The 14786-nt window shown below is 36.4% G+C and overlaps 1 protein-coding gene across 7 annotated transcripts in view; it reads right to left on the bottom strand.

The window, feature by feature from the left end:
- CCDC141 (coiled-coil domain containing 141) overlaps positions 1-14786 on the bottom strand; it is a 219532-nt gene that overhangs the window by 103745 nt on the left and 101001 nt on the right. For 6 of the 7 annotated variants that reach the window (XM_032292805.1, XM_032292807.1, XM_032292810.1 and 3 more), the window contains one exon: positions 1398-1592. The exons of the other annotated variant lie outside the window; for it this stretch is intronic. In XM_032292805.1, coding sequence (XP_032148696.1) covers positions 1398-1592 — 195 coding nt within the window. The remainder of the gene's footprint in view (positions 1-1397; positions 1593-14786) is intronic. 7 annotated transcript variants of the gene reach the window in all.

Here is a 14786-nt window from a genome sequence, read left to right as displayed (position 1 = left end):
CAACAGCTCCAGTAATATGGTATATCTGTTTCCTCTCTTAAAGAAATTCCCAATGACAAATAATTTGACAATAAATCTTTAACATTTTACCACAACTTAGCACCTCTGTTTTGAAATTTTACTATTTTTTTTTTCAAAAACTTTCTTATTAGTAAAAAAGGTCAAAATTAAGTCACTATTTTGATATACACCAGGACACTGTATTGACATTGTGATTTTAGATCACAATGTACCTAGCCTCCAGAGTTTCCTCATTCGTTTCCTGTCACACTGTCTGCTTTGGAAACAACAGTGAAATTTTAAAGCATGAAACAATTCCAATAACACCATTTGAAGGTGTATGTTACATCGGAAAAAGTAGAAAATGTTTTCAAATAAGATCACCAGCCTCATATACTGAGTTGTTCTCAAGTGATGTGAACAGGTGAACATTGCTATGCAGCAGGAACCACCTGCTGCAATCAATGTCCAATGAATCAGAGAGGAGAAACAGCACTTCTCCAACTCAAGAAGACCTGGAGATGGTCCAAAGGCAGATTTCACTTTGGCTGACTTAAAAAGGCAAGACCATGGCAAAGCAGTCAGGCTAAGGCACTGTTTCTAGACTTATGGCTTGTGTGCGAAAGGCTTGCATTATTCATGTATTTTTACCTGGTAAAAAAAAGAGGATTAAAAAACCAGAGTCCCTTTGGTAAAAATTGTAAGATATTTTTAAACCTTGATATATTTATGATAATTGTCTTCCTCCACGAGAAACACTACAATGTGGGCACAAGTGTCCCCCTCTCAATAGACCAATGGCAGCTATAAGATAAAACCCTCATGAGGCTAGGCATGGTGGCTCATGCCTATTAATTTCAGCACTTTGGAATGCTGAGGAAGGAGAACCAAAACTTGAGCCCAGGCGTTTGAGACCCTGTCTCTCCAAAAAAAAAAACCATAAAAAATTAGTTATGCATGGTGGAATGTACCTATGATCCCAGCTACTTGGGAGGCTGAGGTGGGAGAATCAATTGAGTCTGGGAGATGGAGGCTACAGTAAGCTATGACCACAGACACTACACTCCAGCCAGGGCGACAGAGCCAAACCCTTTCTCAAAACAACAGTAACAACAAAAACCATCCAATCAACCAAACAAAACAATGCCCCCCCCCAAAAAAAAACCCTCATGAGGTTTGTTTTTAAAGTCACCCTTTACATGTGAAAACAGTCTTTTATTTTCGAGAACCAAATAATGGTCATAATAGGAATATATGTTAAAAGCTCTTCTTTGCTATCGATTTTGAAATTCTACATGGAGTTCTAACTTCTGTGATATGCTCCAGCCAGCTGAAGTAATGAGTCTTTTACTGATCTGCCTGATTACCAAAAATTATCAACTTGACCTCACACTGACCTTGTTAGCACTGTCAAAAAATTCATTTGCCTCCTTTAACCGGGTATTCCTTTCCACCATGAGTTGACCAAATTCTTCTTGAAGCTGACTCAGTTTCTGGTGAGAGAGCTGGAGGTGTTCTTTCTCCACGTAGCCCTTTGACAGCAGAATTCCCAGTGCCTCACTCTTCAGCTTCTCAACAGCAGAATTCCATTCCTGCAAGAGATCATTCTTAAGTTTATTTTACACATCCCCCCTGTTATGGACTGAATGTTTGTGTTTCCCCCAAATTCCTCTGTTGAAATCTAATCCCCAAGGATGATATTAGGAAACAGGACTTTGGGAGATGATTAGTGACCTTATAAAAAAGGCCTGAGAGGGCAGCCTTGCCCCTTCCACCATGTGAGGATACGTAGGGTGGGAGTCTGCAACCCAGAAGAGGGCTTTCACCACAACCTGACCGTGCTGGCATGCTGAGCTCAGACTTCCCACACCCAGATCAATGAGACATAAATATCTATTGTTTATAAGCCATTCAGTCTATATTACTTTGTTATAGCAGCTCAGAGCAACAAAGACACCCCTTTCTATAATTTCTAGGATTCAGAGAACATTTAAATGTGTTGAGTATATCAAAAATCTGCCATTCGATTTTCAAATCACCTAAGTGTGGTAAATACTGTTAGTGGTAAACGCATCACAACAGGTTTGAGTACCATGTAGATGTAATGGGAAAAGATACAGAATGAGGACAAAAAGGGAGAGTAGAAAGAGGCAGGAAGTTGGGATGAATGACTGGCAGAGCTCCCAGCTGACCTGAATACAGGTCACTTCCATTTCTGTTAACTCCACCTAAAAATATACTCCTGATACAATGAACAACAGTTTTAAATCTCAAACTTTTTGTCCTATTTTTATTCATTTAAGTATAAAAACATATCTTTCCCACAATTCCGTCTCACTGTCAATGTGGGTAAATGTGCGCAAGAAATGAAGAGAAATCACATGTCTTATGGCTGTTGTTTTTGTGTCTGCCTACACATAGCACTGTTAGGTTGGTAGAAAGGTACCGTTTTTTTTTTGTTTTTTTTTTGTTTTTGCCTTTCAAAGTAATCACCTTTGCACCAACCTAATAAAATGAAGTTCTGTTACTCTTCATAAAATGAATAGCTGTTATTGTTCTGTATTTCCTCCTTCATGATAACAGTTTCACCTTTCAAGTCTTCACTCTTATTGGTATATAGACCTTTCAGATAATGAAAAGAGGTAGCTTTTTACTTTTTGTTGCATGAGGATGGAAAAACAATAGAGAATTAAAATACGAAGTTGGAGTAAATCAAACATATTTACATTCAATTTATTTGAAGGGAAATTCAAGTTTCTTGCAAAAGTCCTGAAGTTAGACCTACTGTCATAAAACAATGATTATCACTAACATAGCCACCGTGTTAGTGAAGTTTCCGGTATCCATATAAGCTAAGGTTGAATGATAGGCATAGGCTATTTGTTAAACATGGAAAATTTAGCACAAGGTTTCAGAAATCTCAGTCTGACTCCATCCTGCCTTGTTCTACCAGTATGAAGTGTCCTATTATTGTTACATTTGTTATATTACATTATATAAAGTAAGTACAATTTTAGTGCAATTTGCCATTATTGTTTGCATTTATTCGTTCATTCGCAAAGTATGCTAAGTACTATGTACTGGCACTATGCTAAGACAGATGCCTTGGGGAGTATAAAGAAAGAATAAAATGGCCTGCGCGGTGGCTCACGCCTGTAATCCCAGCACTTTGGGAAGCTAAGCCAGGCAGATCGCTTGAGCCCAGGAGTTGAAGACCAGTCTGGGCAACATGGAAAAACCTCATCTCTATAAAAAATACAAAAAATTAGCTGGGCATAGTGGTACATGCTTGTAGTTCTAGCTACTTGGCGGGGCTGAGGTGGGAGGATCACTTGAGACCAGGAAGTCAAGGCTGCAGTGAAGTGTGATCATGTCACTGAACTACACACACACACACGCACACACACTCAATACAGTAATAATTAGCAGGTGTTAATATAGAAATTGTACATATCATTTTGTTTTGTCCATAGAACCTGTTACAGTACTTGTGCAAGAGAAAAATATTTTGATCAATGAATACAGGAGTATAAAACGTAGAGTAAGAAATTGGAATTCTTTGAAATATCAGTTATATAAAATGTGGCTTGTAAGTATAATCCACAAAAATCCTTAAATGAGATATTATTATTTTTTCTAGTATTGACGTAGGTTCAGAAGGGTATGCTACTTGAGGTTACATATCCAGTAAGCGGCAGTACCAGGACTAGTTCACAGGTCTTTGTCTCATGCTACCTTCCAGGGAACTGAGGATAGAGAGGCTCCAAAATCTGCAAATTTCTCAGTGCATGCAAAAGCAACACTCTTAGGCATGGATATGGGCTACGTGAGTTCTCAAGATTTTTCCATTTTTAAAGAGCTATTGAGTCCCCACTTAAGGAAAACTTAATAAGTGCCAAGACGTTCTTTCATAAAGCACTCTAAATATCCCTACCACTTATAAGCCATTACTTTAACCTATTGGGAATGAGCAAATATTTTTAAAATAGTACAATATCTGGCACACATAGTAGGCACTCACTAAATGTTAGTCCCACTTTTCTGCTCATCAGTTTTGGTTCATTAGCTCTCCAAAATTTGTTCTTTATTTACAGGTATTCTTCTGTTACCCAGTTGTAAAATAATGGTAGTGAAACGTTTCCCAAATGTTATTGATTAGCGTTAAGTATTGATCAGTCTTAGGAGATTAAACAAAGTAAAATAGGGTTATTGTTTGTGTTTGTTTTATTACTGCAGTACTTCTGAGAATCTTTAATTTGTTAATGTGCATTGAGTCTCTCCTAGAGGAAAGTGTGGTATGGAATATTTTGGACAAACTTTCTTGATGAATAAACTGTTTGCTAGTCATCTCAGGGGACCAGTGCTCCAGTTGGAACAATGTTGAAAACAAAGGTTCCATGGCTAAGAGCAGCTGAATCACCAACTGGGTTCTCCAGCTCTTACAAGTCTTTCTGTTTCTTTGTTTTGTCCCTATTCTCCAGCTCTTTAGTTCATTTCCTCTCTTCGTACCATTCTTTCTTCCGTCTGTTAAGATCTGTCAGGCATTAATACCCAAACTTAGGTGGAGAAATACTTAATGTGTAAAGATGCAGAATAAAGCAGGTAATTTTTAAAAAAGATTTGGCATTGACCAGAACCTTCTGTGCTAATTAGGTGGAGTCCACTTAACAAATGTGGAGAAGCTCAGGGATTGGGGGGTGCAAGGAAAATGCAGCAGTTAGGATATGAAGAAATGAAATAGAGCCATTGTGTGCTCAGTCTAACAACACTAAGCTCTAGGATGTTGTCTTAACTGTCTGCAAGATAGTAAGGGTTGATTTATATGTTAGTGGTGTGCTAAGTGCTTTACATGCATTATCTCATTTAATCTTTACCATAGCACTTTGAAGTAGGTACTGTTATTATCCTCATTTTGCAAATGGAGTAACTGGGGCTTAGAGACATTACCAACTTGCCCAAGGTGTCAACATTAGTAAGAGAAACAGCCAAATTTCAAATTCAGGTAGTTTGACCCTACAATCTATTATCCCAACCAGTATTCCAGCCCCAGCTCTTCTAAGTCTTGATATACTGTTTTTCTCGTCAAAGAATGATTAACCATGTTATTTTGGAATTTCCTAGGTAAAACTTCCATATGGCCTGGACAAGACCTTGGAGGTGATAAAAATTGTATATGACCCTGAGATTCTCAGATTTGAAACCAGAAGTCTTACTATTTCAGAATAAACACAAAGCTAATATAGATACAGTTGAAAATTTACAGCCCAAACTCAGACTTAATTTTGCTTAGCAACTGGACCAAAATAATAAACCTCTTCTCTATGAATAAGAAAAGAAATACCTGTTCTCTAAAAATGTTCATAAATCTGCCTTCAGTATAAATTTTGCAAACAACATTAAAGAGAGACTATAGGGGTAGAGCCAAGTCTTTGAAAACCCGCTTTAACCTTATGCCTCACATCATGCCATAAAGAGTGGACTGTGACCTTCTAAAGAAGCTGTAAAGGACCATTTGTGCCTCTTATCGTTTTTTGTTCTCCATCCCCAGTCTCCTTAATTACATTTTCACATGAACTCTGTGGGTGTTAAATGGAACTGGGTCCATTCAATATTTCTATTCAATCTTCTCAGAAAATTGGTTCTGTTTTCTTTGGACAATCTAAAGGCAGTTTCTGAAGCATGTCTATACCATTCTGGTAATGTATTTATTTCCCCAGCCATTTTTCATAAGGGATGCTTCCACTATTTTATTTTTAAGATAAAACTTTCCAGAGCCCTCTGAATCCATCACACTATTTAAAAAATATAGTTGTCACCCTTGTCAAGGCCAGAGGAGCCCAGTGGAGAAAATCTCATTCTGTTTTCTCTAAGCTCCTGCTGTCTGCCTGCTAAGTGTTAAACCCTAGCAGGGTCTCAGTCACTTTGCAATAAAATATTTCCAGTACTTGTCCCCACCAGCAGAAAGACAAAGCCTTCCATTTCCTTGGCTTTTCAATTTGACAGAGATACGTGCATGTCTCTGACACGAAACAGATGTGAGGCCCTGTGTGTTCCCAGGCTTGTGGAGTCTCCATAGGTCACTCCTTTATTTTCATTTTTCACTCACAGTAGGAACCTTTTCAGCGTACCTTTCAGTATTCCATTTGCTGAGGAAATTGAGCTTCTCTAGGATCACTTGATTGAAAGGGTACTTTTAAGAGGATTAGTGCTGACAGACAAGAAAGCGAAAAAGATTTCTTCTTTCCTTCCCTCCCACTGTTAGTCCTAGCTTAGCTCTTTAAATGAAGTTATGAATTGGCATAACAATTATCCAGCAAGCAGATCGAAAAAGTAAGAATGTTAGCTGCTCCAACTGCAAAGAAAAAAATAATAATAACCACAGTATGTTTAGTAAGCTTTTGCTCACACAAAAACTTCCCTGTATATGAGGGGATTTTAACCATTCACCATCAAGTGGTAAATGTTCATTGTAAGCTTGACTTCAGAATATAAATTTTAAATGGGGGAAAGGTGGATGAAAACCAATAGGGAACATATTGGAAAACTACTAAAAAATATCACCTTTGGAGATTACTGGCCAAAATTAGATCTGACAGAAGCATGTGTTGAGTTCATGTATAGTTCCCAAGCATGGCTGATTCCTAGACCATCTCATTAGATATAGCCTATTTCTTGTTTAATTCCTAAGTCTACAGTTCCATTTGGTTCAGCACAAGGAGAATTAACTCATTGACACATGATCGCATTATCAGATGGTAAAAACAAACCTGGCATTTTTAATCATAAAATATTTGAAAGTCTGCTTTAAGCAGATTTTTCCTTTTGACAGAAATGTTTATGCTTTTCAAAACCATAATGCCTCTTCAAGGGTGGCACTGAGGTCTTTAAAAGTTGAAACTCTATATGTCAAGTTGGATTACAAACTGGGCAGCAGTTTCTTCTCCTCATGCTCCCTTCAGGGTCATTTCTATGCTGACCTATACAAATGCCAGGGCCATTCTGGAGAGAAGTGTCTTGCCTCAGTCACCCATGCTGCTGAGTTCAGTGTCTACTGGCCATTTGAACTTTGCCCTCATTATGATGCAGTCCAGCAAAGTCACAGACTGCAAATAGGAAGAACTGTGATTTTTGCATTTCACCTAGAGATGAAAGAAGTGTGCTGTTTCACCTGCCAGACATATGGTAGAAAATCATTGCGATTGAACCAGGGAGAGCTTGTAAGAGCAAAGAACTCCAGCTAGAGGTATACTTTTTATTCCAAACTTGTTAAGTAGCTTCAGGCAGAAGATTTTGCTTTTTGAGCCTTACTTTCACTGCAGTGCAATGACAGTCACCACCAGTTGGTACATTTCTGTTTCTCTAGTGACTCGTCTGTTAATTCAGTGACAAATTAGCTGGGCTTCAAGTTCCTGGATTTCATGCCCTCCCAAAATGTGGGATACTAGCTGTTTGAGCCATAAATTAACCTTACCAGCATTGGAATTGCAAGTCTATAATAGAAATGACAGATATCACCAAATTAATTTCTCAGTATTAGTTGCTGCTTTTTTAAAATCACTCTTAGTTCATTCAGATATTTTAAAAGTTGCAGGAAAATGGCTCATGGCTTAGAAATCTTGTTTCCCTTATTCTCAGTGTTTGGCCACCGAGTGGACCCGCTCATCAGCACTTCAGCAGCATGAAGCAGGGTGCTTGCTGCTAATAAATACTGAAGTAAATGGCTATGTAGCAAAATAAAATTTGAAAATAAAATAAAATCACAACAAAGTATGCTCATAAACATATCTTTAAAATAGTGATTGGAGCACAACTGCATTTATTCTTTCTTCCTTAGTTCAATATAGGTGAAAATTTAATTACACAAGAATTCTGGGGAAAATATTCCTAAGATTTTGTATTCCAAGAACCATTTTTTTTCTTTAGTGTCTTGTCCCTGTTTTTCTTAGAATTCTTGTTCCTGTTAATCACATTTTCTTCTAGTTGATTAAGTAAGGAACAGAGCCTGATTGCTTTTTCCATTTTTAATTAAATTTAATAAAAGTCTAGCTGGCCAAAATATTTTCATCTAACACAATTTGCCTACAATCAGATTGTGCCATGGGCTGACCAGGTGGTCCCAGTTTATATTAATGTCCTCAGGGGACTTACTTTTTCATGTTCTAGACAATCCATTGGATATATTTTCAGGATCTCAACACACATAATTCAGCTACAGGGGAAATTATTAGGTTGTGATATTTACCTTGTGGTGATTTCCCTAAATGAAATAGGCTAACTTAATAGAAGGGAGGGTCTATTCATGTTTTATCCACAATGAACCTCAAATATAGACTTTTAAAAAGGCTCTTAAATCTGATTGACTGTTAGTATCTCCTGGGAAAGTTTTAAAAACACTTATTTCCAGGCCCTATCCCTATCCACTGAATCGTAATTTATATTGGTAGGGTGAAAAAATACGGATTAAAAAAAAAAATCTGAAGCATTTTATTTGCAATCAGGGACAAGGAAATGATACTCATAACTGGAAAAATTTTGGAACCACTGATCCAGAATATTCTAAGATGTTTAATGAATAGGTAACATTTGACTTAGAATAATTGATTAATAGTTATACCAATAATTAGACAATCGATTCTATAAAAATAGTTTAAAACTTAAAACTTTCAACTAACTTGACTCTGAAAATTACATTACTGTATTAATGACTTCTAAATTTAAAACTTAAATTTAGCTTTACAAATTACTTTATTCAGTCAATAAGTATTGAGCTAGGCTGTGGAAGACAGAATGACAAATAAACAAAATCCTCACCCTTAGGCTCCTTGAATGATTGATTGCTATGCCAATCCATCAGGAGTTTAAACAGCCCTGTGCAATGTTGGATATCATTAATCTTAATTCATAAATATGAAACTGAAGTATTCCTTCCTACTTTCTTCATTCACATCATTGTTTCAACAAAGGGGCAACTGATTTAAAAGGGAAGGGATCTAAAATTACAGCTGGATATAAAGAATAAGTTCTAATGTGCTATAACACTGTAGAATGACTATATTTTCAAATAGCTAGAAGAAAGGATATTAAATGTTCCCAATACAGAGAAATGATAAATGTTTGAGATGACAGATTTGATAATTAGCTCAATCTGACATACACACTTACGTTATATGTATTGAAACATCACTATGTACCCTATAAATATGTACAATTATGTGTCACTTTAAAGAAAAAAGCTAAGAAAAGATAAAAAAATATGATCAGGTTTTTCTTTCCCAAAATTGTCTATATGCCCATATGATTATTTTAACCTTCCTTGTAAAATTTTTGTAACTATATTTATAATATCCATGCACTCTATTATAGGAAAAAAACCATACCTCTAATGGTATGGAAGAAATCACTTGTCTTCTAACAAAATCCACTGAAAGCTAGAATTTCTTCAACTCATCTTTTTGCAGACTCTGGTTTTCAGTTCACCACTAAGTATATACACAGGACTCTCATTCCATACTCAATAATCTGTGAACCAGCTGCAAATGATACTGGGATGGGCATTTCATAGCTCTCCTATGCTGAATGTGGAACCATCTAAAAAGCATTATTCAGCACCTTTTCTGAACACAAGCTCAAATGGAAAACAAAACAAGTGTGTAGCAGAAAGTGAAATCAGTTTCTGCTTTGGGGTATCTGAGAAGCCATCTTATTGGGTCTTAAACACGTGCAGGGATTTCAGCTGGTGAACACAGAGGTGGGCTGGGGAGAATGACCTATGTCCCAAGCAGGAGAGACAGCCTGAGCCAAAGCACTGAAGCATGGGGGTCAGTGTTAGCAAGAAGATGTGGAGGACGATTGTAGATCATAAAGAAATGGAGCTAACAGGGTTTGGAGAATTAATAAGTGTTTCCTATAGGAAGTGATGTCTGAGCTGAGGCTTCAAATAAGCTGTTACCTAGGCAGAAAAGGAGTTGAGATGAGGTGGGGAATGAAGGGTGACAGAAAAACGAGTTATTAAGAATGAAGAGAGAAATAAAATGAACAGGAGATAGAACTAGTGGGATCTACAAGAGGATCAATTTTTCTTGGAAACGAGGAAAAAGAGAAGTAAGAGTGAGAAGCAAGGAGGAGACAAAAAGTTTGGGCAGAGAAGAAAAGAACAAGCAATTTCACTCTGTGACTAAGTGACTTTGGGGTTAGTTAAGGCCTGGCTCCAGGGTGGTTGAGAATTTTAAAAGAACATGAAAGTTTTGGACTAGTTCTTATAGGGAATGGAGCAGGGAATTAACAGATGATAAATAAAGGGATTTGTAAGGCTAACTGGTAACAGATACATTACATTTTAAATAGAACCAATCAGAAAAACTATGCCAATTGTTTCATCTTGTTTCAGAATTAGGACGAAACGGAGAAATCTGTGATTGAGTTTATTCACAACAGCCCTGGTGGTCCACGCTGAGTAGCACAAGAACAGAGGCCGGGAAAAGAGAGAAGGAAGGGAGTGTATGATGAGAGCAGCTTTGGATGATGTCATAAAACAAAGTATGGTGGACACAGGAGTGGGAAGCCGAAGCTAGCTGAAAATAGGTCTTTGGAGTAAAGAAAGTCAAGGAACGTTAATTGAATAAGTCATTGAATGGCTCAATTAGCACAAGAAGGTTGTAGGTGATTCAGGGAACGACCTTCTTAAGGTTTAAGAAGTCCTCACAAGTGTTCACTTAAAGTAGATTCAATTTCACTGTTATTATCATGATAGCAGAAAACCATGCAATATAATAGTATTAACTATAAAAAGCCATGCTTTCCGGGACATGTTATTTAAGGGCTGACAAATGCCAGGAAAAAAAAAGATATATGAAAAATTTTTGTAAAAGTCAAAACTAAAAATGCTTTTCTCAGCATTTAAACTTAAGCTGGTAAAGATTCTGTAAGCAAAGTAACAGCAGGTAGTTTTAAACCTCATGATCATAGATCATAAAGCGCATGTCCTCTATTTGCTTTCTTAACTCAGCCCTTTCTTAGATGGGGATAAATATTTCTGAGAGATTTTCTAAATTCAAATTTCCCTTGGAAATTAAAACATAGGACTCACTAAGCTTTCAATTGAGCTGCAAATTAAGGCTAGAAAATCCCATCATTATGTAGACATCCCCAATGCTTGCTGGAAAATTCAATACTATTTGTATATATTTTGCCTGTTAGTAATAAAATGATTTCTAATTAATGTTCTGTGAAAAATGACACCTGCTTTTAATTGGAAAGTTCATTAAAGAATCAGACAAGTAAAACAAATTATTCACTAAAATGAAGGCAGGGGAATTGAAATGTTCTGATGCAGGTGTCTTATTCTTTGGAGAACTCAATTTCTGCCTTGAGACATTTCAGATTCAGACCCCACTTTATTTTTTAAATTAGATGAAACATTATAAAACAGACTCTCTTTCATTTTATTGATTTTCTTTGTAATCATCAGATACCTGAGCTGATTTACTGAAACAATACATTTTATAGTGATTTTACAATTTTTTCACATACTTTTGGGGAAGGAATTTGGGGAGCTAATGAAAGTTCAGATAGAAGAGTCAGCTTCTTTATACAGGTTAATATTAATGTGGAATGACAAAGGACCATGAATAGCCAAAACAGTCTGGATAAATAAGAACAAAATTAGAGAACTTTTACTTCCAGATCTTAAAACTTACTACAATCCTACAGAAATCAGAGCAGTGTGGCAAACTGGCATGAGGATAGACATATAGATTTATAGAATAGAAGTAAAAGTCCAAAAATAAACCCACACATCTGAGGTCAATTAATTTTCAGTGAGGGTGCCAAAGTCATTCAACAGTGAAAGAATATTTTTTTTCCAACAAATTGTGAACACATGCAAGCCAATGAAGTTAAACCCTTACCTCCATCATACATAAAAATTAACAAAGATCTAAATATATACACTAATGCCATCAAATTATTAGAAGAAAACATAAGGAATAAAATTTTATAATTTTGGATTTCATGATGGTTTCTTAGAAATGACACCAAAAACACAAGCAAAAAATTTAAGATAGATAAATTAAACTTTATCAAAATCAAAACTCTTACTTATCAAAGAACATTATGGTCAAGGGACTTGAACAGACATTTTTCAAGGAAGATATACAAATAGGCAGCCAGTAAATGAAAGAGCTGCAACATCATTAGTTGTTAGGGAAATACAAATAAGAATCACAATGAACTAGCACTTCGTGCAGACTAAGACAACTATAAAAAATCAAACAAAATGAAAAATAACAAGTGCTGGAGAGAATGTAGAAAAATTGGAATCTTGTGCCTTTCTGGTAGAAATATAAAACAGCAGCTGCTATGGAAAAACAGTGTAAGTAATTTCTCAGTAAGTTAAACACAGAAATAACACATGATATAGCAATTTTACTCCTAGGTATCACCCAAAAATTGAAAGAGGTATTTAAAAACATATTCATAGATGTTCATAGCCTCACTATTAGCACTAGACAAAAGGTGAAAACAACTCAAATGTCTATCAACTGATGAATGGATAAATGAAAAGTGGAATATCAATACAATGGAATATTATTCAGCCATAAAAAGCATGTTTAAATATATGCTACAACATGGATGGACCTGAAAAACATGCAAAGTAAAAAAAAAATTCAGACACAAAAAGCCATTAAATATTATTTCATTGAATGATATTTCCAGAATAGGAAAATACATGGACACAGAAAGCAGATTAGTGGTTGCCAGGCGCTAAGGAGAGAGAGGAATGAATACTGACTGCTTAATGGGTATGGTATTTCTTTTTGGAGTTATGAAAATATTCTGAACTAGGTAGCCATGATAATTACACAATGCTGTGAATTTGCTAAATGCCACTAATGATAAATTTTATGTAATATTTACCATTATTTTCTTAAAGCCCATATTATGTTGTGTTTCTGTTGTACCAGGCATTGTGCTAAGAACTGTTACATATGGCCAGGTGTGGTGACTCAACGCTTGTAATCCCAGCACTTTGGGAGGCTGAGGAGGGCAGATCAATAGTCATCTATAAAAATTAAAAGGGACATGAACATACATGAAACACATAGGCAAAAAGTCCTAGTTGGTGCCTCTTAAATTTTAGCATGAATACAAAGCCTCTTGAGGAATTTGTTAACGCACAGCTTCATTCAATAGGTATGATGGGTGAATCTGAGATTCTAAATCTCTAACAACTCTCTGATGCTGTTGTTGCTCTCTGGCTGTCATACCTTGAATAACAAGGCTATAAGTTTTCTTTAAGCTTTATAGATGGAGATTAATAACCTCCATCTCGAAAGACATCATGCCCTTCCTAAAGTCACTCCCATTCAACCTGCAATAGTTTAAGTGATTTTCTGTCTTCTGTCTTCCTCCTTCCCATTACTATCATTCCCATTGTTTCCAAGGTAATCTCCTAAAATGAAAATCAATTTAAGCTATACTTTGCTTAGATGATATCTCATTGCCCATCTGGTCTCAAATCCAAATGTTTACAGGGGCCAGGCACATACTGTAAATGAATGAAGCAAGGGTAGGAGGAAGGTAGGCTACGAGGGATGATACCAAAATAAAGACTGTGGCAAACTGATGTGCACATGCGTTTTCTAAAGGAAACAGCTACTACTGGGCTCCAGCCAAGAGTCACTATGTCTACGTGGGAAGATGAGTCTGATAATGCCAGATCTCTCCCTTTTTTTTTTTTTTTTTTTTAAGAAACAGGACATCTAGATTTCTTTTTTAACAGAAAGTCCAACATTTTAAGATTGACATTATTTTTTTAAGCCTGATGCCTACCAAAACCTACGTAGAATCTCTGGGAATGAGATGCAGACATCATCTCATTTCAACATTTCAACATCCCCCAGGTGACTCCAGTGTGCAGCCAGAGTTGAGAAGCACTAATCCACACATCTCCCTATGGCACTAACTACAAAGGGCCTGAGCTTAACCAAGGGTTGAAGCTATAGAAGTACAGAGTTCTATTATGTGAACATTATTTCTGATGTGTAAGAGAAGGAATGATCATGCCTCCTCAAAAAAAAAAATTGCAAGTATTTGTTTGCATAATATTTTAATACATCCTACAACAAATTCTGAGTTTCAAAGGTTGAATTCAAGTTTTGGGGAATCAAGTTGATTTATAATACAATTTAAGAGTATTTAAAGGTTTTTTTGTTTTGTTTCTCAGACGTAGGCTCCCTGTCACCCAGGCTGGAGTGCACTGGCGCGATCTCCGCTCACTGCAACCACTTTCCAGGTTCACGTGATTGTCCGGCCTCAGCCTCCCCAGTAGCTGGGACCACAGGCGCCCACCACAACGCCTGGCTAATTTTTTGTATTTTTAGTGGAGATGGGGTTTCACCGTGTTAGCCAGGATGGTCTCAATCTCTTGACCTTGTGATCCGCCCACCTCAGCCTCCCAACGTGCTGGGATTACAGGCATGAGCCACTGCGCCTGTCCAAGAGTATTTAAGGTTTTAAACCAAAGGATAATTTATAATCATCCATGTCTACTATTTCTTTATCTCTCACATTTGCAAAAGAAGAAAGAATTTTCATATAAAGAAAGTATAATTTAAAACAATTACCCATAATCAAAGGTTGTATTTAAAAATCCTTTAGTTCATTTCAACATGTTCTGAATAAAGTATCACATTTATTAAAAGCTATTAAAGTTGCTATACTTCTTGTTCTGAATGTATTCCAGTAAGAAATAATACAGACATTTTTAAAGTTTATTTAGAAAAAAC

Source organism: Sapajus apella, unplaced genomic scaffold (genome assembly GCF_009761245.1).
Source record: "Sapajus apella isolate SASKATOON/1434 unplaced genomic scaffold, GSC_monkey_1.0 scaffold28, whole genome shotgun sequence".
Classification (NCBI taxonomy): domain Eukaryota; kingdom Metazoa; phylum Chordata; class Mammalia; order Primates; family Cebidae; genus Sapajus; species Sapajus apella.
Note: the sequence above shows the minus strand (reverse complement) of the source record. Positions and strands in the feature narration are given on the sequence as shown.